Raw genomic sequence first — 27995 nt, forward strand, 5'->3', positions numbered from 1 at the left:
AGAACAACCTTGGTTGCCACATCATCCACCATATTGACTGTCCACAACAAACTATCATGGTCCAAACCCACCAAGACAGTTGTGAAGAGGACAAGTTTTCCCCTCAGGTGACTGAAAAGATTTGGCATCCACAGATCCACAGAAGGTCCTACAGCTGCACACTACACACAACATTGTTTCCCAGTGTACTGGATAACACCATATTGACTGTAGTACACTACACACAACATGGTTTCCCAGTGTACTGGATAACACCATATTGACTGTAGTACACTACACACAGAATTGTTTCCCAGTGTACTGGATAACACCATATTGACTGCAGTACACTACACACAACATGGTTTCCCAGTGTACTGGATAACACCATATTGACTGCAGTACACTACACACAACATGGTTTCCCAGTGTACTGGATAACACCATATTGACTGCAGTACACTACACACAACATGGTTTCCCAGTGTACTGGATAACACCATATTGACTGCAGTACACTACACACAACATGGTTTCCCAGTGTACTGGATAACACCATATTGACTGTAGTACACTACACACAACATGGTTTCCCAGTGTACTGGATAACACCATATTGACTGTAGTACACTACACACAGAATTGTTTCCCAGTGTACTGGATAACACCATATTGACTGCAGTACACTACACACAACATGGTTTCCCAGTGTACTGGATAACACCATATTGACTGCAGTACACTACACACAACATGGTTTCCCAGTGTACTGGATAACACCATATTGACTGTAGTACACTACACACAGCATAGTTTCCCAGTGTACTGGATAACACCATATTGACTGCAGTACACTACACACATAGTTTCCCAGTGTACTGGATAACACCATATTGACTGCAGTACACTACACACAGCATAGTTTCCCAGTGTACTGGATAACACCATATTGACTGTAGTACACTACACACAGCATAGTTTCCCAGTGTACTGGATAACACCATATTGACTGCAGTACACTACACACATTGTTTCCCAGTGTACTGGATAACACCATATTGACTGTTTTTGTTCTTTGTTTTCAGGGAGTACTGGAGATGGATGCTCATGCAAACCCACATGAGTTCATCTTTATAGATGAGGCTGGGTTCAACCTAGCAGAGACCAGAAGAAGTGGGAGAAACGTCATTGGCCACAGAGCCATGATAGATGTTCCTGGCCAACGTGGTGGGAACATCACAATGTGTGCTGCCATCTCCAATAGGCATGGTGTCCTCCACCTCATTATAGATGTTCCTGGCCAACGTGGTGGGAACATCACAATGTGCGCTGCCATCTCCAATAGGCATGGTGTCCTCCACCTCATTATAGATGTTCCTGGCCAACGTGGTGGGAACATCACACTGTGGGCTGCCATCTCCAATAGGCATGGTGTCCTCCACCTCATTATAGATGTTCCTGGCCAACGTGGTGGGAACATCACACTGTGCGCTGCCATCTCCAATAGGCATGGTGTCCTCCACCTCATTATAGATGTTCCTGGCCAACGTGGTGGGAACATCACAATGTGTGCTGCCATCTCCAATAGGCATGGTGTCCTCCACCTCATTATAGATGTTCCTGGCCAACGTGGGTGGAACATCACACTGTGGGCTGCCATCTCCAATAGGCATGGTGTCCTCCACCTCATTATAGATGTTCCTGGCCGACGTGGTGGGAACATCACACTGTGCGCTGCCATCTCCAATAGGCATGGTGTCCTCCACCGTCATGCCAACCTTGGACCATACAACACAGCCCATATTCTCACATTTATGGACAGACTCCACAACATTCTCATACCACCAGAGCGTATGAATGATGCAGATCAAAGAACCCGGTACGTTGTAGTATGGGACAACGTGAGCTCTCATCGTTCAGCACCAGTCCAAAACTGGTTCGCTGACCACCCACCATGTCTCGTGCAATACCTCCCACCATACTCACCATTTCTAAACCCCATAAAAGAGTTATTTTCAGCACGACGGTGGAAGGTGTACGACCGGCAGCCCTTAGTGCGCAGGCCTCTTGTGTAGGCTATGGAAGAGGCATGTGATGAGATTGATGTGGGTGCGATTCAGGGATGGATAAAGGCACTCAAGGCGCTTCTTCCCTCGATGTCTGGCAAGGGAAGATATTGCCTGTGATGTAGACGAGGCGTTGTGGCCAGACCCAGCTGTGAGGCAAGATGCTGCCTGTGATGTGGACGAGGCATTGTGGCCAGACCCAGCTGTCAGACAAGATGCTGCCTGTGATGTGGACGAGGCATTGTGACCAGACCCAGCTGTCAGACAAGATGCTGCCTGTGATGTGGACGAGGCATTGTGACCAGACCCAGCTGTCAGACAAGATGCTGCCTGTGATGTGGACGAGGCATTGTGACCAGACCCAGCTGTCAGACAAGATGCTGCCTGTGATGTGGACGAGGCATTGTGGCCAGACCCAGCTGTGAGACAAGATGCTGCCTAATTATTTTTCATGCCTCTTTTTTTCTATATATTTTTTTCTGCACTTTTCTTTTTCAGTTGACTTTTTTTTTGTTTTGCATATTTTTGTTCAGTCCAAAGTAAATATATCTGCTGTGCGTATGTTGCACTGACTTGTTTTGGTGAAAAATAAAATGTTTCAACAGCATGTGTGTGTATCTGCAAATATTTCTGTGCATCTGAAGAATCTTCTAGAATTTGAACTATTTTAGTATTATGGCAAAGCATCCTAAAGATGAGAGTGCTTTTCATTATGTCCAACAGTGTGAAGTTGGTTACACAAAAATCTGGTAATATGAATAAAGTGTGTGCCATTTCGTGCAAACGTTTGATTTTGATATGTGTAGTTTGTTGCAGTGCTTCATTTTGCAGTTTGGGTGTGTGGTTTTGTGAATTGTGTTAAGTATTTGGATAAAACCAGCCTAGTTTTCAAAATTGTGTTTTAGCAATTGGGAAAAACTAACAATTTAATGAGGTAAAAAAAACAATTCTATATGTCTAAATACTTTAAAAAAAAACTGCAATAATATAGTACAGTCCATATCAATACTATTGGTTGACTGCCGACTCAAACTAAATACTTCCGCTGTTCTGTCGTTCGCTCCATACTTCAGTCAAACTGACATCAAAAGGAGGGGGTGTTGTACAAAACAAAGTCATCAGCAATTGGATCATCTCTGACCAATCAGAGTATCAAAACCCAATGACACATTTTCTAAACGCCGCTTTACCGTGTGTTCTGGCTCTGGTCCAATCCATCAGTTTCTGGGACCAATCAGAATGGTTAGAAAGGGTTTGCATTCTAGAAATCGTTGGGGGAGGTACTCGGATCCAGACTCATTTCGGAGAAGAAACTAACGTCCGTTGGCGTGGCGTAGCATATGGCCAGAGCGAGGAGTCTGGGTAGTGAGGCAAATACATTGGCTCTTTCTCTTTTAAATTTGAACTGCTCTGAAAATACAAGAGAAGTCAAAGCAATAGGAGAGATAAACAGTTATTTTCACCTAATGCAGATAAAGGAGCAGTCGGTAGCCTAGTGGTTAGAGCGTTGGACTAGTATCCGAAAGGTTGCTGGATCGAATCCCCGAGCTGACAAGGTAAAACATCTGCTCGTTCTGCCCCTGAACAAGGCAGTTAACCCCCCTGTTCCCCTGAACAAGGCAGTTAACCCCCTGTTCCCCTGAACAAGGCAGTTAACCCACTGTTCCCCTGAACAAGGCAGTTAACCCACTGTTCCCCTGAACAAGGCAGTTAACCCACTGTTCCCCTGAACAAGGCAGTTAACCCACTGTTCCCCTGAACAAGGCAGTTAACCCACTGTTCCCCTGAACAAGGCAGTTAACCCACTGTACCCCTGAACAAGGCAGTTAACCCACTGTTCCCCTGAACAAGGCAGTTAACCCACTGTTCCCCAGTAGACCGTCATTGTAAATTAGAATTTGTTCTTAACTGACTTGCCTAGTTAAATAAAGGTTATAACAAAAATAAAGGAAGGACAAGGAAGCCACGTTAGGCTACCTTGGGACCTTGATATTTATGCCAGAAGAGTACACTGAATGTCCACAGGTAGGCACCATGTGGCTTTCATTAACAAATCAAAAACCTCCTGGCAAAAAAATAATCAAATGGAATGGTTAATTGTGCAACAAATTACTTCTCTCATCGCCTCATGTAACCAAAATACTCCTCATCTTCCTCCTCCTCTTCCTCAGAGGTAGCAGTGTGCGTCTGTGTTATGGCAGGCTCTGTGGCCCAACACTTGGTGTCAGAGGGCAGGAAGGGAGTGGTGGGCTCAGGGGGCTCCCCCAGAGAGCGGGGTTCTGGATCCTTCATCTCCTCATGTCTACCTAGAGTTACAGACAGCAGGTTGACATCCAAGCAGCTCTCCTCCTCCGGATGAAATCCCCCTGTGTCCCTCTCTGAGGAAAGACTGAAGCTCAAGTCCTGTCCCCGTGAGGCACATTGAGCTGGCTCTGTAAGCTGACTGGTTTGTGAGGGTCCAGACGGTGGATGGTTGTTTGATAGAGACATTGAGAGACCGTCAGTGGGAGATGCCAGAGAGCGTGTGCTTAGATAGGGGTGTAGGAACACCTCTGCTCTAGAGGAAGAGGAGGAAGAGAGGGGGTTATGAGAGGTCAGACCAGCAGTGATCCCTCGTGTCTTGTATCCTTGTCCTCCCCCACTGCTTCGCTCTGTCTCTGTCTCGCTTTCTTCCTCACTCTCTGTGTCCTTCCCAGTGCTTCCTGAAGGGGGCGATGGTGGCACTGGAAGCACAGAGGGACATGGTTTCTCATCACAGGGCACTGTGTATAGGCTCTCCTCGTGGTGTTGTATTGAGCTCTGCAGAGGAGAGATACGAGTTCATCTGTGAGGTGAGGAGTCAGACACGTACCACAGAATAAGACCACGGCTACCGAAAATGTTTTTAAATACGTAGATTACGTAGACTAAAAAAAACAAAACAAGTCTTAAAATCAACAGAGCGTTGCGCCTCTTTTGACACCATGTGTGAGCCTGTGACTAAGGTCACCTCGTGAATACTAAAAGCACCGCTGTGGTCAACACTTCATGATAGAACAAATCAAATAGTGAGCAGATGGGAAACAACCTAGCTTTCATTGGCACATTGTTAGCCAGGACCCCCCCCCCCTCCACTGTGTGGTTTAAATCAGACCCCCCCTCCCCTCCTCCCCTGTGTGATGCTAATTCAGCTGTGTGGTTTAAATCAGACCCCCCTCCCCTCCCCCTGTGTGATGCTAATTCAGCTGTGTGGTTTAAATCAGACCCCCCCCCCCTGTGTGATGCTAATTCAGCTGTGTGGTTTAAATCAGACCCCCCCTCTGTGATATGCTAATTCAGCTGTATGGTTTAAATCAGACCCCCCCCTCTGTGATATGTTAATTCAGCTGTATGGTTTAAATCAGACCCCCTCCCCTCCCCCCCCCTGTGTGATGCTAATTCAGCTGTGTGGTTTAAATCAGACCCCCCTGTGTGATGCTAATTCAGCTGTGTGGTTTAAATCAGACCCCCCCCTGTGATATGCTAATTCAGCTGTATGGTTTAAATCAGACCCCCCCCCCCCCTCCTCCACTGTGTGATTGGTTAATTCAGCTGTGTGGTTTAATGCTGTGTTCAAAACAACTGGGAACTTTGAAAAATACAAGGTCAAATAATGACGTCATTGATCTTCAGAGACAAAGGTGTAGAAAGAGGCCTGAATTGGATTTACTGTTTTTCCACATTTAGTTGTGTTGCAGCCTTATTCTAAAATGTATCACATTTGTTTTTTTCCCCTCAATCTACACACAATACCCCACAATGACAAAGCAAAAACTGTAAAAAAAAAAAAAAAAGTGTTTGCAAATATGGACTTCGACCTCATTGGTTGTTTTTTTTGCTCTGACATGCACCGTCTACTGTGGGACCTTATATAGACAGGTGTGTGCCTTTCCAAATCATGCCCAATCAATTTAATTTACCACGGGTGGACTACAATAAAGTTAATCGAAACATCTCAAGGTTGATCAATAGAAACAGAATGCACCGGACCTAAACAGAGTCTCATCGCCAAGGGTCTGAATTCTTTACGTAAATACGTTTCTTTATATACATTTGCAAAAATGTTTAATAACTTGTTTTTTTGCTTTGTCATTATGGGTTATTGTGATGTCATTATGGGGTATTGTGATGTCATTATGGGGTATTGTTGATGAGGGAAATGTTTTATTTAATAAAAACTTTAGAATACAGCTGTAACGTAACAAAATGTGGAAAAAGTCAAGGGGTCCGAATGCTTTCTGAATGCACCGTATACACATGTATCCGATAAAGAGACTAGGAGAGAAACAAGAGTGCTTTTTTTTTAAACCAAGTTGGTTGCAGCAGCCTGGGGCTTCAGCTGCCTGGTAAACACAGTGCCGTTTCAGTCTTTGTGAGCACAGCACAATTACATGCATCACAGTTGGTTGGGTGTGTGTGTGTGTGTGTGTGTGTGTGATTTGCAGCTCTTTCTGGCATTGTGCAGGGCTGTCTTTCTTTTTGTTAGGGTGTAGATCAGCTTTAACAGTGCAGACAGATTGTAGCTTCTATCAATGTAATTATCTGCATCACTTCCAATCCCCCTGTATATTGTTGTTGTTGTAAACATATACAGCACCAGTCAAAAGTTTGGACACCTACTCATTCAAGGGTTTTTCTTTATTTTTACTATTTTATACATTGTAGAATAATAATGAAGACATTGACTGGTACTGTATATATTAAAATATATTTATATTTTCCTTTATTATTTCCCCTAACTTTACCACTCCTCCTCTAATTGGAGTAAACTACTGGACAACAACACTAAGGCTTCTACTTCCAGTTTATACATACTATATACATTCTATATAAATTATATACATTTTACTACTGTATGTACATTTTACTTGACACAATGTATTTTACAATAGTTATCGTGTGTGTTTTTTATTTTATTTTTTAAATCCACTTCCTTCAGCTACCACGAACCCCTCCCATCGATCTCTGAAGTCCATCCAGTTTTATTTCTATTTTTCAACTGTGCCGTTATGTTTCACAAAAGTTCTGAACTTATATACACGGACAAAGTATATTTTACATTAGTTATCTTGTAGTTTCTCGTTCCCATCCTTTAGCTCCACACAACCCCTCTCAGAAAACCTTTGTATTTCTTACTTGCCATATATATTTCAACTGTGCTATGATGTTCAAAAGTTTTGAATCTTTCTTATTCTCATAGTTTCTACTGATTGTATATTAAATATTTGTTTTTTTAATTGCTAAAAGTATGACTATATTATTTATCAAATCACCCAGTAGTGCTAACTGTTCCAAGTCAATTGTTGCACTTCTCCAACCATCCTGGACCTGCGACCAAAAACAATCTACACATGTACAAAATTATTTATTCAAATTTTGTATACTAATTTAAATAGACAAATTCTAAGTTGTGAATCCGCCGTTATTTTGCTGCAATTAGTTGATTGTAATTTTGGGTAGAGCAGACATTTCCATGTATTTCTGTAAACTGCATGTGTGACTTAACTCCACCAGTCATACTTATGATATAATTATAAAGATTATACTTTTTTTGGTAATGTTTTTTTTATTTTTTATCTATTAGTATATTTGAGTTTAACCACAATATCTGTTTTAGTATTTGTTCTGTCTTTTCTGGTGGATTAAACTGAAATTGAAACCAACTTTCTAAGGCTTGTTTTAAATATAGCAATATTTTGCAGATTATTTAATTTTAAAATATCCGAAAGTAATAGATCGTAATCTGAATAAAGGGGAAAAAGGCCATTCTTGAACATGGGGTGAGACATTCTTACTAATTTGCTAGAGAACCAGTCTAGATTTAAAATGTTTGTATGACTGAAGCTTTTAGTAAGAGGTCTAATCCTTCGATATTTAATCATTTCTCCGAATTCATCTTCATTATATAAATAATCCTGTTTAAATTTGACTGATTTGCCATTTCAGATAAACTTGAATATTTTTTGATCATAAAAAAAAACAGGTTGTTAGGTATAGGCAGGGTCAAATCCAGTCAGCTGATGTTTTGAAAGAGCTGCAAAATCTGGACCCATACAAATCTGCCAGGCTAGACAATCTAGACCCTTTCTTTCTAAAAATGATCTGCCAAAATTGTTGCAACCCCTATTACTAGCCTGTTCAACCTCTATTTCGTGTCGTCTGAGATTCCTTTATTTATTTTACCCCTTTTTCTCCCCAATTTTGTGGTATCCAATTGTTTAGTAGCTACTATCTAGTCTCATCGCTTATCTCATCGCTTTTAAATTCCAGGCATACTTAATCAAAATCATTTTTAAAGTCAGTTATGAATACCAGGCCTGGTTTCCCAGATTATTTTTTATAGTGTTCTATTGTTTCCAGTATTTATCTTATAATATCTCAATTTTATCATCGATGTAAAAATAAATCTGTCTGATTAGGTTGAATAATATCAAACAATACAATTTTAATTCTATGCACTATGCATTTGACTAGAACACTGACATGTAAGGGGCCTCCAATTTTGTTTAAATGGACTGGATCTTTATATTTACCACCTGGGTCCTGTTTCAGTAATAATGAAATCACACCTTGTTGAGTATCTGGTAATCTACCATTTCTATTAAAACATGCTAATCGTAGTCTTCTGACTATACCATCCAACCCTGGAGTTCTCTCAGACATAAAGCCTTTCATTGAGTCAAGAAATTCATCCTTTGTAATTTGGCCTTCACATGAGTCTTTCTGTACAGTTGTTAATTTTACATTAATAGTAGAAAAAAAAATCCATACAATTATCTTCGGCTAGTGGACTAAAACAAAAAACACGTGCTTAAAGTACTTTGCTTCCCCTTTCAAAATATAGTTTGGTGAATCATGGGTTATTTTTAGTAGCATTTTCTATGTTGAAGATTAAAAAAAGAATTGTGCAGGGCTGACAATCTCCACTGTCTGAGCCTCCTGTTGACGTTTTAGCATGAGCTAATGTTAAGATTTGTGAACGTGACCGCTCTTCAGTCAGTTCAGTCAGTTCTACCTTGTTCCAGACCTCTTTTTCTCCCCAATTTCATGTTATCCACTTGGTAGTTACAGTCTTGTCTCATCGCTGCAACTCCTCAAGAGAGGCGATGGTCGAGAGCCATGCGTCCTACGAAACACAACCCAGCCAAGACGCACTGCTTCTTGACACACTGCTTGGTTAACCCGGAAGCCAGCTGCACACACCAGCTGCACAGCTGGCGACCAAAGTCAGCGTGCATGCGCCCGGCTCGCCACAAGGAGTAGCTAGAGCACGATGGGACAAGGACTACGCCAAACCCTCCCCTAACCTGGACCAATTGTGAGCCGCCTCATGGGTCATCCGGTCTCAGCCATATGCGTCACAGCCTGGGATCAAACCCGGGTCTGTAGTGACGCCTCTAGCACTGTGATGCAGTGCCTTAGACCGCTGTGATACAGCCTGGGATGGAACCAGGGTCTGTAGTGACGCCTCTAGCACTGTGATGCAGTGCCTTAGACCGCTGTGATACAGCCTGGGATGGAACCAGGGTCTGTAGTGACGCCTCTAGCACTGTGATGCAGTGCCTTAGACCGCTGCGCCACTCGGGAGGCCAGTCCCAGACCCCTTCTGATCGAGTATTCGATCAGAAGGGCCTTCTAGGGTGTTTTTCCTAGTTTCTGTGCTTCTGCATTGCTTTCTCTCTGGGGTTTTAGGCTGGTATCTGTGAAGCACTTTGTGACAACTGCTGTTGTTAAAAGATATTTATAAAATAGATTTTGATTGATTGATTGAAACCAGGGCTAGAATAGATCTATCTGTATCAGTCTATAGCTTACCAGTACTTCTGGAAGGTGTCGTCTCAGACAGATGAATCCAGTGCGGAATAGTAGGGTAGTAGTTAACAGCCCAGACAACACAAGCAAACACAAAACCACTGAGATCTCTGCATCTGCGGAGAGAGATCGACAGTCAGAACACAAAGACCACATATGTGCTTGTGCGCGCACACACACACACACACACACACACACACACACACACACACACACACACACACACACACACACACACACACACACACACACACACACACACACACACACACACACACACACACACACACACACACACACACACACACACAGTACCTGCGTTGTACTTGGCAGCTGTGAAGGCACAGTGTGGTTGGCTGTAGGAAGAGTTCTTGTCACTTCTCTCCTCGCTGTCCCTTATTCTGACGGAGACACAGTACTCTCTGCCTGGAGCCAGGTTATTTAGAATCTTTTCTTTCAGAGACGTCATCTCCTCAGAGTACTGGACACACAACAGAAACCAATGCGTCATGCTTGAATACACAGAGTTATTCAGCACTGAAATGAGAACACGGCATGCAATAAGTAAAGCATCTCTGACGATGCAGTGATGATGTTATACTGTGTGTGAATCTGTCACTCAATATCAAAATGACCCATGTAGCTCCAACCCGTAGGCATGTTTTAGATTTTCAAAAGGTTTGGCTCTTCCTGTCCTCACCTTAGCTCCATGCCTGCTGCTTCTGATGCTTAAACTGTAGCGGAAACTGTCGTAGACATCCCACAAGCCGTCCACAGGAGGCTTCAGGTTCACACACAGAGTGCTGCCGCAGGCCTTAACACTCACCACGGGCGGGTCCAGGAGGGCTACAGGACACACAGAGGGACAAACAGCACTTAGTGGCTGATGTTCAACCAAGCAGTTTTAAAGTCTCTCCAGAAAGGGGAGAACATGTTTTTTTTTTTTAAATGAAGAACGTGTCAGCCTACTAGTTGTTCTGCTAGCGCTTCTGAACACAACTCCAAAGTATTATAACATTAACCCTACAAACTCCTTCCCCCACAACCCTGATAACAACTGGCCTGCTCTCTTTTTCGGCGTGACTGAGGAAACACTGACACTCACTGCCATCGATGGGTTTAAAGCCGCTTTGGTTGCCCGGGGGTGAGACTTCGTCCCCAGACACAGCGAACACCTTGTTGTAGTAGGTTTGACTGCGGCTTGAGAATGCTTTAGTCAGGTTACACACCAGAGGGGACTCCACGTGCTCACAACCAGCCACCACCTCCCAAAACTGGCCACCCCTAATTTAAATGAGGGGAAAAAAGAGAGAGGTAATGATAGAGAGAGAGAGAGAGAGAGAGAGAGAGAGAGAGAGAGAGAGAGAGAGAGAGAGAGAAGTTCAAGTCTAGCTTATTTGTTTGCTAGTTGGCCTAACATGACACAGTACCGTAATTTCCGGACTATAAGCCACTACTTTATTCCCACGCTTTGAACGTTGCGGTTTAAACAATGACGCGGCTAATTTATGGATTTTTCCCGCTTTTACAAGATTCATGCCGCCAAAAAAACTGAGCACCGTCACATAATGTGACGTAAATCGAGCGCACTCAAACTTCCCATCATTCTGATTACGGTAGTAATTTTGTCACCCTCATCATGGCAAAGACACGGAGAAATGCATATGATGCAGCTTTCAAGTTGAAGGCGATCGATCTGGCTGTTGGAAAAGGAAATAGAGCTGCTGACAGCGCGGAGCATTGTCAAAAAATCCACTATCATCAAAGGCTGGACTGCTGCGTGTTGAAGAGGGCAGCGATCCAACATCGGATGAAGCAATTCTGAGGCTATTCAACTCCGACACCGAAGGAGATGACTTCAGTGGTTTCAACACCGACACCGAAGGAGATGACTTCAGTGGTTTCAACCCCGACACCGAAGGAGATGACTTCAGTGGTTTCAACTCCGACACCGAAGGAGATGACTTCAGTGGTTTCAACCCCGACACCGAAGGAGATGACTTCAGTGGTTTCAACCCCGACACCGAAGGAGATGACTTCAGTGGTTTCAACCCGACACCGAAGGAGATGACTTCAGTGGTTTCAGTGCACAGGAGGAGGAAGATAGTGACCAATGACTTTCTTGGTAGGCTACTGGTTACTGCTATTTTTTATATATTTTTTGTTACAAGCCGTGTTTCGTTTAAAGGCTGTGGTAAGTTAATTTGTTTCAATGTACCGGTAGGCACCTGCGGATTATAGACATGTGCGGCTTATTTATGTACAAAATACACTTTTTTAAATTTTATTCAGTGGGTGCGGTTTATATTCAAGTGCGCTTAATAGTCCAGAAATTACGGTAGTTAGTATGGTGTGTGTATCATTGAGCTAAAATACAAGAAGACACTCCCAAGTCATGTTCTGACAAGTCTATCTTCACCTAGGTATATGATATAGTTCGGTTCTAATTCTCATTATGAAAGCTTAACCAAGTTTATTCTTCCCAGAGGGTCAATACAACTGCATTAGACAAAACATGTTTCCACCACCACCACTAGTATATACACTCCAATTTAGGCACAACTCCTTCTCTCTAATCCTGACATCTATTATGGTTTGACGGGAAGACAAAGTAATAGGGCAATAAAGCATCATTTCTCCCTTTAAGGGGACCTGACCTCAACCCCTCATTTTCCTAACCCACAGATCACCATCCGTATCCCCTATAGCAATCCTGTGACTTCCTCCCGTCCAGCCAACACATTCCAAAGCCATCTGGCTCCTACAGATAACCATTAACTTCTGATGTAAAACAAAAACCAGTCGCCATCACTCCTTAAAACAAGATACTTCTGAATATAAACAATGGTCTAAGTTTAACCCAGAATCAACCAATATGTTGTGATTACAGTACTGAATCATTCAAACACATCAAGGGAAAGCAGTTTGTAACTGAGAGGATCAAAGAGCGAGAGAGAAACTCATACAGAACGACACACCTACATCATACCTGCTAGAGAAAATCATCACACGGTAGTACACGCTCCTGGGGGAGCCCGAGCCTGGGTCCCACCTCAGCTCGTGGACAAAATGTCTGGAGGAGAGAGTCACATTGACTGGAGCAGGCAGATCACACACAGCTGAGAAAGAAGAGGAAAATACATTTTATTTAGTGTGTCGTTTGGGTCCTGGATGCTGATTGGCTGAAAACCTGTGGTATATCAGACCGTATACCACAGCATACTACGACACAAAAATCACTTGTTTTACTGCTCTAATTACGTTTGTAACCAGTCTTTAATATTAGCAGTAAGGCATCTCGGGGGGGGTTTGTGATATATGGCCAATATACCACAGCTAAGAGTTTTATCCAGGCACTCCGCTTCGTGTCGTGTGTAAGAACAGTCCTTAGCTGTGCTATATTGGCCAAATACCGCACCCCTTCGGGCCATATTGCTTAAATATACCACACCCAACTTAAAGTATAGGCCTACACCCACACCATTTTGTTGTTGGGGTACGGCCACACCATTCAAACACAGGAAAGATTATTTTTAACATTTTTAGTTTTCCATCCCCCAAAAATGCTATTTCACTCATAATGTAATTAATTATAGGTCATTATTTCAAAGAAATCACACTGGACAGTCACTGGGAAATACAGTAATGATGACTACAATTATGAAGCCGTAACATTACTGAGGAAAATATATATTGTACAAGATGCAGAGGGACGACAAGCTATTCAAAAATGTCTCACCTGAATGTGTCTGTAGTAACCAGGTAATCATCCATATCACTGGAGACATGACACCATTGCCACAACACTGGGTGTGTCATGTCAATCAAGCGGACTCGTACATCCTCCACCTTGACTCCACCGTGCAGCAGCTCTCATGTCCATCCTCTTCTAGCTGAAAAGGACAGACGGGCTTCATTGTCTCTTTGGGTGTGGTGTTTGTTCACTTGGTTTCAAAGGATCGGATGATTGAGTTGTGGATGTACTGTTTAACCGTGTTCATTCTTATGTGGTTGAGGGCGTCTGGGATTCATAATTCACAACTCAAACCAACATTGTGCTGGAATTTTGGGAAGATAAAAGGAAAAACAGACTAATTTGGTAAGCTACATTAGGCTATTGCAACCGGGGTGGTGTCAGAATGTGTTTCTTTTCCTTAACTCTTTTTTACAGAAATCTGCTGCTTTGTGATAATGGAAATGGGAACTTTTGTAGCTATGTGGCATAACTAGTTGATATCACATTCTCGTTTCAGGTGGCCAACTAGCAGAGGTGGATACTTGAGTAAAAGTACAGAGTACCTCAATAGAAAATGACTCGAGTAAAATTCACCCACTAAAATACTACTCGAGTAAAAGTCTAAATGTATTTGACTTTAAATATACTTCAGTATCAGAAGTGGAAATCTTTTAAAATGGCATATAATTAAGCAAACCAGACCGCATAAATGTATAGTTTTTATTTACGGATCGACAGGGGAACACTCCAACACCCAGACATAATGTACAAGCTGAATCATTTGTGTTTAGTGAGTCCGCAGATCAGAGGCGGGAGGACCAGGGATGTTCTCTTGATTAAGTGCGTGTATTGGACCATTTTCCTGTCCTGGCTAAGCATTCAAAATGTAACATGTACTTTTGGGTTGAAATGTATGGGGTAAATAAAAGTAACATCATTTTCTTTAGGAATGTAGTGAAGTAAAAGTTGTCAAAAAATATAAAATAGTAAAGCAGATAAGTCGTTTTATGGGGGTAACATTAAATGGTACTTCAAAAGTATTTTTTTTACACCCCTGCCAACTAGTTAGATCAACATTACCAACATAAACGTGCAGAGAGATAGTAAGAACAAAACACGATAACCGCTAGTAAAACAACAGCTCGGTTCCACTAATGCAATGATTTCGTTAGCTTCTCGCTAACAAAGCCTAGGCCAAACAGTGGATATCCTTTGATAACGCCAAGCATAATGCAATTACAATAAAAACATAGCTACCGTTATGAGATGACATTTCACATTTCTGCCTGGTTGGCAACAGAAAGTCAAACAAGAAGAGCCAGTCCTCTGCCACAATTGGGGTGCTTTCCGTAACTGCTTGCCTTGCCAGCTTGTAGAAATACAAAAAAGGTTTTCTGCCGCGTTCAAATCAACTGGGAACTCGGAAATATCCGATTTACAGGCGTTAAAAAACGAGTTACGGTTTGGAAAATAATTTCGAACGGTCATCCAACTCGGAATTCCAAATTGGGAACTCGGGCCTCTTTCTAGATATCAGATTTTCTCACATTTTTTCCGAGTTCCTAGTTGTTTTGAACGCGGCATAACAACGCTGCTGCTGGAAATGACGACAACGTTGCGCAACCAACCACAGATCTTTATAAGAACGGAATGGCTTTTCCTGGGGGACATTGTTTCACACTAAGCATTTCTTTTTTTTAGAGAGCAGTGTACTTTAACATGACACACAAGTCTCGACGTATCAAGGAATTTCCCACATAATAACTTTTAGAAACAATAGCCTAAAAAAAAAACACATTCTACACAAAAACCGGGTCACGATTTGATCATTGAGCTCTGATTTTCTTCTTTCATAAAATTGCACGTACATTACAATGAATGTAACGGACAAATCAGTGGTATTCAAAGTCGGGGTGGAGGAACTGCATTGATGTCACCAAATAACAAACAAAAATACAAATTAATAGTACATGCTATAGTATGGGACAATATACAAACGTTTTTGAGAAAGATCATTTCAAAAATCTGAATGAACAGAATCCTGATAACACGTAAGAGACATTTTAAGGCTGTCATTAGTTTTTGGGTGAGGATCGGGAAAGTGTGAATACCTTTGTTTTACACACATTCTCAACAGAAGACAATATTTGGGAAGGAATGGACGTGATAGAAGGCATAACCAACCAAGTGGAATATCTGTGCAAATATTGGCTAAGACACTTACACTGTAGGTCTACACAGCACACATGTGTAGCAGTGTGATGTTGTTCCCCTAGATGATGCACCAACTTGCACTCAAGGACCAGTTCAAATAGGCCAGGTCAAGAGGGGATGTTAATAATTTGATAATAATAATTCAGTGTATTTTTTAAATGTAATTACAGCTGCATAGCTAATGTTTTTCTTTGGTGTACAAACACTTTTTCATATCAATATTGTACATTTTGTATATTTTGGTTTGGCCCATCGCGGGTTATCTGTATTTCCTGTATTTCCGTACCCCCTTATTGTTCTCTTTTGCCTGACCTTCGGCTAGCAAGGTGCCTGAGAGCTATGACTGTGCCAAGGGTTAACATAATGTGTGTTGTCTCTGTGTGCAGGGCAAATAAAAATAATTCAACTAGCAGACCTTCAGTTGTGGCAGCGTCCTAATTAAAAGTACACAACGCAGAATGAACCACGCTACGCACGCATGCATCAATGTCCCATATAGCCTGAGAAGTCTTCTTCCTCCTCCTCTGTCTCATTGTGAGACTGCACAGTGCCAGTGTGCGTTACCAGGCAGTCAGAGTATGTCTTTGTACAGCTGACAGCATGTCTATCTGAATATTCAAAGTATTTGTGTGTGCAGTCAGCCCGTGACAGTACTAGACCTGTATCTTCCTGTATCTCACCCTGTGATCCCATGCTGTCCAGTCCTAATGTCATCTGTAAGGAGTCTATGGGAAGTAGAGGCTTCTGCTCCTGTTTGGAACAGCCTAATAAAACATCTGTCTCATGCTCCTCCTCCTCCCTCTTTAAAGCCCCCAGAGTCACAGAGAACAGATTGACGTTACCAGAGGTCTCCTCCCTCATCTCTTTCTCCACCTCCCTCATCTCTTTCTCCTCCTCTCCACCCAACCGTACAAGTCCCAGAGGTCTGGGTTGATCTCCGTCTAGGCAGGAAATGACCTTCGTTAGTTCACCTTTGACCTCGCTCTGACCCTGACCTCCAAGCACCACCACACCCACAGGAACTTCCTCTTCCTCCTCAGCTGCTGTCTCAAAACTCAACCCCCCAGAATGCCCTGCTACGTTAAGAAGGGCAACATTAGCCCCTGATGCTTCCTGGGACTGTATGGTGCTGGAGCTGCTATCAAAGGAGAGCCCCGCATCGCGGTCCATGTAGACCATGCCGTTTCCCCCCTCCTCCTCTTCATCCTCCTCCTCCCTCTTCCTCCCCTGCTCGGTTCGAGTTCTCTCTGTTGTGGTATGCTTTTGTTGTGAGGGCCTTCCCTTGTTGCTCTGGCTCAGAGGATATGGAGACCAGGTCAGGAAATATTCTCTCTGGGGTGACTAGGTAGCCCTCAACCAGGGCAGTCTACAAGGGGAGAGGGAGAAGAGAGAGGCTGTGTTAGACACAGAGAAAAGCACAGTGATGTCACTGCCTGAAGCTGATTTAACTTTATGTGGACAACAGGGCATGAAAGAGTTGAAATTAATGATATTTGCCTTTTGCAGGAATTTAGTTTGGCTTTTGCATTTCTTAAGCTCCTCAAACTCACAACCAGGACCAACAAATCAACAATGGCAAAGCCAAACAAATACTATCATAGACAAACAGTGAGAGAGTTGTGAGAAATGGGTTTGATGAATGTAAACATGTGTTTCCCATGCCACTAAAGCCCTTTAAATTGAAACAAATGAAGTGAGAGTGTAGGGTGTGGTTAGCTACAAGATAGAGCCATTTCTCACCAGTGATCTAGGCAGATGGGTCTTCAACTTGCACAAGAACCCAGTGTAGAACAAGACAAACATGAGAACCATCAGGCCTGCCCCACTCACAATGAGGAGAACCGACACCCCAGCTACAACAGCAGGGACTGGGGGGGGGGGGGACGGACAAGTCATGGTTATACCCCAATCCAAGGTGCACTGAATGAACAGAATAATGGTAAAACTGAGGATGAAGCATTGACTAACATAACTATAGACAATATTCACCTCTGTTAGCCTCCACAATACTGGTGTGTGCACACTTCCACTCAGAAGGCTGTGTTTTTTGGTTGGTGGTGATCATCGTATGCACCCTCACACAGTACTCTGTGCCCACATTCAAGTTCTCCAGCATATAACTTAAATGAGTTGTACGGGTCTCTTTGATCTGAAAATGAATATTAAATGGACATCATTTGTAAAAATAAAAAAAATACATTAAAAAAAAATATATATATATATATGTATAGAATTTGACACTACAATGAAGACAGGGAAAGGATAGGCAGGAAAGGATAGGCGGGAAAGACAGGGGAAAGGATAGGCAGGAAAGGATAGGCAGGAAAGGATAGGCGGGAAAGACAGGGGAAAGGATAGGCAGGAAAGGATAGGCAGGAAAGGATAGGCGGGAAAGACAGGCAAAGGAGAGACAGGAAAGACAGGGAAAGGAGAGGCAGGAAAGGCAGGGAACGGAGAGACAGGAAAAAGAGAGACAGGAAAGACAGGGAAAGACAGGGAAAGGAGAGACAGGAAAGACAGGGAAAGGAGAGACAGGAAAGACAGGGAAAGGAGAGGCAGGAAAGACAGGGAAAGGAGAGGCAGGAAAGACAGGGAAAGGAGAGACAGGAAAGACAGGGAAAGGAGAGACAGGAAAGACAGGGAAAGGAGAGACAGGAAAGACAGGGAAAGGAGAGGCAGGAAAGACAGGGAAAGGAGAGGCAGGAAAGACAGGGAAAGGATAGACAGGAAAGACAGGGAAAGGATAGACAGGAAAGACAGGGAAAGGATAGACAGGGAAAGGAGAGACAGGATAGACAGGGAAAGGAGAGACAGGAAAGACAGGGAAAGGAGAGACAGGAAAGACAGGGAAAGGAGAGACAGGAAAGACAGGGAAAGGAGAGACAGGAAAGACAGGGAAAGGAGAGACAGGAAAGACAGGGAAAGGAGAGACAGGAAAGACAGGGAAAGGAGAGACAGGAAAGACAGGGAAAGGAGAGACAGGAAAGACAGGAAAGACAGGGAGGATAGACAGGAAAGACAGGGAAAGGATAGACAGGAAAGACAGGAAAGACAGGGAAAGGATAGACAGGGAAAGGATAGGCAGGAAAGACAGGGAAAGGAGAGACAGGAAAGACAGGGAAAGGATAGACAGGAAAGACAGGGAAAGGATAGACAGGAAAGACTAGGCAGGAAAGACAGGGAAAGGATAGGCAGGAAAGACAGGGAAAGGAGAGGCAGGAAAGACAGGGAAAGAATAGACAGGAAAGACAGGGAAGACAGGGAAAGGAGAGGCAGGAAAGGATAGACAGGAAAGACAGGGAAAGGATAGACAGGAAAGACAGGGAAAGGATAGACAGGAAAGACAGGGAAAGGATAGGCAGGAAAGACAGGAAAGACAGGAAAGGATAGAGGAAAGACAGGGAAGGATAGACAGGAAAGACAGGGAAAGGATAGGCAGGAAAGACAGGGAAAGGAGAGGCAGGAAAGGATAGGCAGGAAAGACAGGGAAAGGATAGGCAGGAAAGACAGGGAAAGGATAGACAGGAAAGACAGGGAAAGGAGAGGCAGGAAAGGATAGGCAGGAAAGACAGGGATAGGCGGGAAAGGATAGACAAAGGAAAAGACAGGGGAAGGAAAAAGGATAGGCAGGAAAGACAGGGAAAGGATAGACAGGAAAGACAGGGAAAGGATAGGCAGGAAAGACAGGGAAAGGAGAGGCAGGAAAGGATAGGCAGGAAAGACAGGGAAAGGATAGACAGGAAAGACAGGGAAAGGAGAGACAGGAAAGACAGGGAAAGGATAGGCAGGAAAGACAGGGAAAGGATAGACAGGAAAGACAGGGAAAGGAGAGGCAGGAAAGGATAGGCAGGAAAGACAGGGAAAGGAGAGGCAGGAAAGGATAGGCAGGAAAGACAGGGAAAGGATAGACAGGAAAGACAGGGAAAGGAGAGGCAGGAAAGGATAGGCAGGAAAGGAGAGACAGGAAAGGATAGGCGGGAAAGGATAGGCGGGAAAGGATAGGCGGGAAAGACAGGGGAAGGATAGGCAGGAAAGGATAGGCAGGAAAGACAGGGAAAGGAGAGACAGGAAAGACAGGGAAAGGAGAGACAGGAAAGACAGGGAAAGGAGAGGCAGGAAAGACAGGGAAAGGAGAGGCAGGAAAGACAGGGAAAGGAGAGACAGGAAAGGATAGGCAGGAAAGACAGGGAAAGGATAGACAGGAAAGACAGGGAAAGGATAGACAGGAAAGACAGGGAAAGGAGAGACAGGAAAGACAGGGAAAGGAGAGGCAGGAAAGACAGGGAAAGGAGAGGCAGGAAAGACAGGGAAAGGAGAGGCAGGAAAGGCAGGAAAGACAGGGAAAGGATAGGCAGGAAAGACAGGGAAAGGAGAGACAGGAAAGGATAGACAGGAAAGACAGGGAAAGGATAGACAGGAAAGACAGGAAAAGGAGAGGCAGGAAAGACAGGGAAAGAATAGACAGGAAAGACAGGGAAAGGAGAGGCAGGAAAGGCTAGGCAGGAAAGACAGGGAAAGGAGAGGCAGGAAAGACAGGGAAAGGAGAGGCAGGAAAGACAGGGAAAGGAGAGACAGGAAAGGATAGGCAGGAAAGACAGGGAAAGGATAGACAGGAAAGACAGGGAAAGGAGAGACAGGAAAGACAGGGAAAGGAGAGGCAGGAAAGACAGGGAAAGGAGAGGCAGGAAAGACAGGGAAAGGAGAGGCAGGAAAGACAGGGAAAGGAGAGGCAGGAAAGGCAGGAAAGACAGGGAAAGGATAGGCAGGAAAGACAGGGAAAGGAGAGACAGGAAAGGATAGACAGGAAAGACAGGGAAAGGATAGACAGGAAAGACAGGAAAAGGATAGACAGGAAAGACTAGGCAGGAAAGACAGGGAAAGGAGAGGCAGGAAAGACAGGGAAAGGAGAGGCAGGAAAGACAGGGAAAGAATAGACAGGAAAGACAGGGAAAGGAGAGGCAGGAAAGGCTAGGCAGGAAAGACAGGGAAAGGAGAGACAGGAAAGACAGGGAAAGGAGAGACAGGAAAGACAGGAAAGACAGGAAAGGATAGGCAGGAAAGACAGGGAAAGGATAGGCAGGAAAGACAGGGAAATGATAGACAGGAAAGACAGGGAAATGATAGACAGGAAAGACTAGGCAGGAAAGACAGGGAAAGGAGAGGCAGGAAAGACAGGGAAAGAATAGACAGGGAAAGGAGAGGCAGGAAAGACAGGGAAAGGATAGACAGGAAAGACAGGAAAGGCAGGGAAAGGAGAGGCAGGAAAGACAGGGAAAGGAGAGGCAGGAAAGGAGAGGCAGGAAAGGATAGGCAGGAAAGACAGGGAAAGGAGAGGCAGGAAAGACAGGGAAAGGATAGACAGGAAAGACAGGAAAGACAGGGAAAGGAGAGGCAGGAAAGACAGGGAAAGGAGAGGCAGGAAAGGAGAGGCAGGAAAGGATAGACAGGAAAGGATAGACAGGAAAGACAGGGAAAGGAGAGGCAGGAAAGACAGGGAAAGGATAGACAGGAAAGACAGGAAAGACAGGGAAAGGAGAGGCAGGAAAGGAGAGGCAGGAAAGACAGGGAAAGGAGAGGCAGGAAAGACAGGGAAAGGAGTGGCAGGAAAGACAGGGAAAGGAGTGGCAGGAAAGACAGGGAAAGGAGAGGCAGGAAAGACAGGGAAAGGAGAGGCAGGAAAGACAGGGAAAGGAGAGGCAGGAAAGACAGGGACAGGAGAGGCAGGAAAGACAGGGAAAGGAGAGGCAGGAAAGACAGGGACAGGAGAGGCAGGAAAGACAGGGAAAGGATAGGCAGGAAAGACAGGGACAGGAGAGGCAGGAAAGACAGGGACAGGATAGACAGGAAAGACAGGGACAGGAGAGACAGGAAAGACAGGGACAGGAAAGGCAGGAAAGACAGGGAAAGGATAGGCAGGAAAGACAGGGACAGGAGAGGCAGGAAAGACAGGGACAGGATAGACAGGAAAGACAGGGACAGGAGAGACAGGAAAGACAGGGAAAGGAGAGACAGGAAAGACAGGGAAAGGAGAGGCAGGAAAGACAGGGAAAGGAGAGGCAGGAAAGACAGGGAAAGGAGAGACAGGAAAGACAGGGAAAGGAGAGACAGGAAAGACAGGGAAAGGAGAGGCAGGAAAGACAGGGAAAGGAGAGGCAGGAAAGACAGGGAAAGGAGAGACAGGAAAGACAGGGAAAGGAGAGACAGGAAAGACAGGGAAAGGATAGACAGGGAAAGGAGAGACAGGAAAGACAGGGACAGGAGAGGCAGGAAAGACAAGGAAAGGATAGACAGGAAAGACAGGGAAAGGATAGGCATTGTTGTTTTTACCAGAGTCTCTCCTGCTCTCTTCCAGTCGATCTGAAAGGAAACGGTGCTCCCGTAGACATTTTGAATGGTTTCCATCTCAGGCAGTGTGATGTTGATTACCAGACAATTGCCACATCCATCCAAAGACAATGTCGGAGGACCAATAACAGCTGTGGAAGATATGATACTGTAGCATCATTTCACAATTAAATATTTAACTTTTTAAAATTTATTTTTTTAATAACAACATATTATATTACATATTATAAGACACATTGAAATACATGCCTAGAGTGTGTTATGTGCAGAAGTATAGTCATCCACCCATTAGCAAGACAGAATGACCAGCAGACGTACTCTGTGTGAAGGGGGTGAAGGTGATCACGGTCACTGGCGACTCTAAGAGCTCGTGGGAAGCCTGAACACACAATCTGTATTCTTCTTTGGGGTACTTCAGATCCAGCATCTGATTTGTCATGTTGGTTTGATGCTGTAGCTGTAGGGCCATGTTGTTTTCTCTGTTAGGATAGAAACCAGGAGGTACATTTTTAATGTAGCGAATAAAATTACAAAGTAGACCCCGTTAAAATTACTTCATTGACAAAATACAGTGAGTTCATTTTTGGATTCCAAATCATTATAATTTTGAATCAATGTGGCCCTCAGACCTCAACAAGATATATTCTATCTCAGAGTGGTGTTGTGTAACCACATTTCCAACCAGAAAGTAGTCTTTCCTGTTCCATAATGGCTTACAAGTATTTATCCATGCATATATTATATTCCAAAAGGATTGGAAATGTATCTTGATGATTTACCCATATTGGAAATGTATCTTGATGATTTATCCATATTGGAAATGTATCTTGGTGATTTATCCCATATTGGAAATGTATCTTTATAATTTATCCATATTGGAAATGTATCTTGGTGATTTATCCCATATTGGAAATGTATCTTGATGATTTATCCATATTGGAAATGTATCTTGATGATTTATCCATATTGGAAATGTATCTTGATGATTTATCCATATTGGAAATGTATCTTGATGATTTACCCATATTGGAAATGTATCTTGATGATTTACCCATATTGGAAATGTATCTTGGTGATTTATCCCATATTGGAAATGTATCTTGGTGATTTATCCCATATTGGAAATGTATCTTGATGATTTATCCATATGTACATTAGATGATGCCCACATTGATCATGTCCAGGGTTATACATATCTGGGTATCTGAATTGATGAAAAAGCTATCTTTCTAAAAAAGCAAATTGATGAGTTAGTTAAGAGGTCTTTAGGAATAGGGAATGTCTTTCGTTAAATAGCAGAAAACAAATCATTCAGTGTACATTCATTCTGATTTTAGACTACGGCGATATCCTCTATATCAGGTTTTCCCAAACTGGGGAACACACAATGCCGTCAGGGGGTACGCCAAATAAAAATGTGATTCACAGACCAAAAATATTATAATCAAACAGCACATTTTATATTTTTCCAACGGGACTATACTTTTGGGTGAGTTTTTTTTTTCCCCCTCACCAGAGTAGCCTCGTTTCACTGCCAAAAATAAGATAAACCATCTGGCAAAAAATAACACCACAATGTCAAATACAGGTAGCCTTGTCAAATTATTAACATCCAATCACATTAACCAGGTAGCCTTGTCAAATTATTAACATCCAATCACATTAGCCGTTACTCATCCAATCACATTAGCCGTTACTCATCCAATCACATTAGCCGTTACTCATCCAATCACATTAGCCGTTACTCATCCAATCACATTAGCCGTTACTCATCCAATCACATTCACCGTTACTCATCCAATCACATTCACCGTTACTCATCCAATCACATTAGCCGTTACTCATCCAATCACATTCGCCGTTACTCATCCAATCACATTCGCCGTTACTCATCCAATCACATTCGCCGTTACTCATCCAATCACATTCACCGTTACTCATCCAATCACATTCACCGTTACTCATCCAATCACATTAGCCGTTACTCATCCAATCACATTCGCCGTTACTCATCCAATCACATTCGCCGTTACTCATCCAATCACATTCGCCGTTACTCATCCAATCACATTAACAGTTACTCTCTCGATTGAAACCGCCACTCTTGCGCAGACATTTAGAAACGAAACATGACAATTCGAAAAATAAGCCACAGGAGTTTTTTTGAGTGAGAATTAAGATGACTTTCGAGTAGTAAGACATGTATAAAAGCAACAGATACAATTAATAAGAAGGGGCTAGAAGCGTCTTATATGGTGAGCTACCGAGTGGCTGGGACAGGGAAGCCCCATACTATTGTAGAGGACTTAATTCTTCCTGCTGCCGCGGATATGGGCTGGGACAATGCTGGAGGAAAAGGCCCAAAACAACGATACAGACAGTGTCTTCATCAAACAACACTGTTTCACGACGCATCAGTGACATGGCAGGAGATGTTTTGAAACAAATACTGCTTCGCATACAAGCCAGTGAATTCTATGCGTTACAGCTGGATGAGTCAGACATGGCGGGCCTGGCACAGCTCCTGGTGAGTGTCCGTTACGCTTACGGGGGTTCAATTAAGGACGACATCCTCTTCTGCAAACCACTGGAAACCAGGACAACAGGAGAGGATATTTTTAAAGTACTGGGACAGATTTGTGACATCAAATGGACTTTGCTGGTCAAGATGTGTTGGGATCTGTACTGATGGATCAAAAGCCATGACAGGGAGACATTATCATTATTATTACTACACCTAACGTCTGACACACGTTTACAACCCAGTCATATCAAGTGTCATGGGAATCAGATCTCCATCATTCGTCTAAAGTCCATAAACCTTAACCACAATGCAGTAGTAGAATTATTCAATATGACAAACACAAACAAAATCATGATGATGGGTGATGTAGGTAACAACCTGTGTAAGATCTTGTACATGGTCCCGGGTGGTGTGCCTGGCCCAGGGATCCAGCGGAGAACATGGTGGAAGTTGAGAGAATCGATGGTAACATTGACCGGAGCAGGGAGGGTACACAGGGCTAGGATGGCAAAAGGGGATACAGAGAGGGACTGTATCGTAAAAACTCCTAAATGAAGATAACATACAGTATGTCAGTACAAGACACTATACTGCCCACAGACACAGACTGTTTGTGGGTGTATGTCTGAGAGCAACTAGAGACTTCAGTATCTTATCCCAGCCAAGGTACAGTAAGTCAATAGCTTGTTACCTAGCCACCAGTAACCCCACCATGTTATGTAATCAACGGCCAATGGTTCCTTTCCTAATTTGACTATGACAGTTTATTACAAATCAGTCTTCAGTCTAAAAGACAGTATGGATTGAAGTTTTTACCTTTATTTAACCAGGCAAGTCAGTTAAGAACAAATTCTTATTTTCAATGACGGCCTAGGAACAGTGGGTTAACTGCCTGTTCAGGGGCAGAACGACAGATTTGTACCTCGTCACCTTGGGGATTTGAACTTGCAACCTTCCGGTTACTAGTCCAACCGCAAGGCTACCCTGCCGCCCCTGAAATGCATTCGAAAGGTACTGAGAAGTTCAGCAGACCATCAGGCAATAACATTGTATGATCTTCTGTGTTGAAAATAACACCATCATTGACAATGTTCTTTCCCCCTCTGATTTAGAGCCTGGTCTTGTCTGCGCCATTCTAACGTCTTGTGGGCATAGTAGCTGGAAACAAGTGTTCCTGAGGCATTTCTTTCAGTGAAAGGCATCATAATATTGTTAAGCTTAGAACGTTAAAAAGAGAGCCACATTTATAGGAAGAAAACAGAAACTGGTCTGTTAATTACAACCACATCTAGAATCTGCCCAAATTTTGTCTTGCGACCGCATTTTCAACTTGACCCCTAGTTTGGGAAACTCAGCACTGTTCAGCAGTAAACACGCTCAGCGGTAAACATGCTCAGCGGTAAACACGCTCAGCGGTAAACACGCTCAGCGGTAAACACGCTCAGCGGTAAACACGCTCAGCAGCGGTAAACACGCTCAGCAGCGGTAAACACGCTCAGCAGCGGTAAACACGCTCAGCAGCAGTAAACACGCTCAGCAGCAGTAAACACGCTCAGCAGCAGTAAACACGCTCAGCAGCAGTAAACACGCTCAGCAGCAGTAAACACGCTCAGCAGCAGTAAACACGTTCAGCAGCAGTAAACACGTTCAGCAGCAGTAGACACGTTCAGCAGCAGTAGACACGTTCAGCAGCAGTAGACACGTTCAGCAGCAGTAGACACGTTCAGCAGCAGTAGACACGTTCAGCAGCAGTAAACACGTTCAGCAGCAGTAGACACGTTCAGCAGCAGTAGACACGTTCAGCAGCAGTAAACACGTTCAGCAGCAGTAGACACGTTCAGCAGCAGTAGACACGTTCAGCAGCAGTAAACACGCTCAGCAGCAGTAGACACGTTCAGCAGCAGTAGACACGTTCAGCAGCAGTAGACACGTTCAGCAGCAGTAGACACGCTCAGCAGTAAACACGTTCAGCAGCAGTAGACACGTTCAGCAGCAGTAGACACGTTCAGCAGCAGTAAACACGCTCAGCAGCAGTAGACACGTTCAGCAGCAGTAGACACGTTCAGCAGCAGTAGACACGTTCAGCAGCAGTAGACACGTTCAGCAGCAGTAGACACGTTCAGCAGCAGTAGACACGTTCAGCAGCAGTAAACACGCTCAGCAGCAGTAAACACGCTCAGCAGTAAACACGCTCAGCAGTAAACACGCTCAGCAGCAGTAAACACGCTCAGCAGCAGTAAACACGTTCAGCCGTAAACACGCTCAGCAGCAAACACGCTCAGCAGTAAACACGTTCAGCAGTAAACACGCTCAGCAGTAAACACGCTCAGCAGTAAACACGCTCAGCAGTAAACACGCTCAGCAGTAAACACTGCTACGTTGAACCTGTTCATAAACCCATAATAGCAGTGGACAACTTACCATAAAAATACTGCAACATCAAATAAATAGATAGATGGATATATTTCATATCTTTTTTATTCCCAAAACCTTTTTTTTTTAATTATCGAGAGGACTGGTCCATTGTTGGTCAATGTTCTGAAAAACAAAAGCCATTTGAATACAGAAGTGAAAATGAAGTTCTCGCTCACACAAAAGGAAAGGTAATGCAGTACTGTGAGGTTTGTGTGGCGTCTATTGCTAGAACGACCAGGTTGTATGATCTAACGTCGGGACAGGTGAACAACACTTGACTCAATCTATGCTTACTTTAGGCTACTGTTATGTGTTTATATAAATATGTTGTCTACAACCAGTATGCAACTCTTGAAACGATTAAACACAACAAACAATTTTAATGAATGAAATAAAATGTAGAGATTTGTGTAGTCTTCCAAGTCTACAGTGTTTCTAATAATGACTTCGCTTGTAAAAGGGGTAACGTTACGCTTGTCCTACACGGTTTTTGATCCGAACTAAATGCTGGCATTAATAAATAATTGTACCTGAAGATATGACTTCCTTGATGAATCCCTTTCAAAGAACGTGATATTTTCCCCCGTGGGTAAAAGCAGAAGAGAAAATAGACATATAAACAGTCTGACCGTGCTGTGAATTACAAGCAATTTGTTAGTTTCTTTCGGTCACGTGTGTTTTCCAAACGTCACTCGTTTTCGTGAAATCACGTGATAACCAGGTCGAACGCTCCCAAAAGGCAACGGGGCAAATATGTGTATAACTAAAACCAAGATAGACCAGGGCCTGCCATTTGCAATGGGAACAAATGAGTCATACTGAGATGAGATCCTATTCGCCCGTACTAGCAGATATCTGCATTATTTAAGGAATACCTAGGATAGGA

The 27995-nt window shown here is 43.6% G+C and overlaps 2 protein-coding genes across 2 annotated transcripts; both read right to left on the reverse strand.

Moving 5' to 3' along the window:
- Positions 1–958: 958 nt before the first annotated feature.
- On the reverse strand, positions 959–3650 carry LOC124044275. The gene is made up of 2 exons (XM_046363915.1): positions 1272–3650; positions 959–1190 (listed from the first exon to the last, which is right to left on the reverse strand). Exons 1-2 carry the CDS (start codon positions 1890–1892, stop codon positions 1134–1136), a joined length of 678 nt encoding a protein of 225 aa, XP_046219871.1. The 5' UTR covers positions 1893–3650; the 3' UTR covers positions 959–1133.
- A 212-nt stretch (positions 3651–3862) lies between these two features.
- Positions 3863–27995, reverse strand: LOC124044475. Its single transcript, XM_046364105.1, is given in 16 exon segments — positions 3863–4844; positions 9879–9991; positions 10191–10356; positions 10576–10721; positions 10981–11159; positions 12865–12994; positions 13615–13653; positions 16311–17097; positions 17099–17191; positions 17566–17693; positions 17815–17974; positions 22153–22301; positions 22489–22649; positions 25073–25241; positions 27116–27232; positions 27640–27995. Coding segments are annotated over 15 exon segments (3150 nt in total). The 5' UTR covers positions 27165–27232; positions 27640–27995; the 3' UTR covers positions 3863–4163.

The sequence above is a fragment of the Oncorhynchus gorbuscha genome, linkage group LG09 (assembly GCF_021184085.1).
Source record: "Oncorhynchus gorbuscha isolate QuinsamMale2020 ecotype Even-year linkage group LG09, OgorEven_v1.0, whole genome shotgun sequence".
Lineage (NCBI taxonomy): Eukaryota > Metazoa > Chordata > Actinopteri > Salmoniformes > Salmonidae > Oncorhynchus > Oncorhynchus gorbuscha.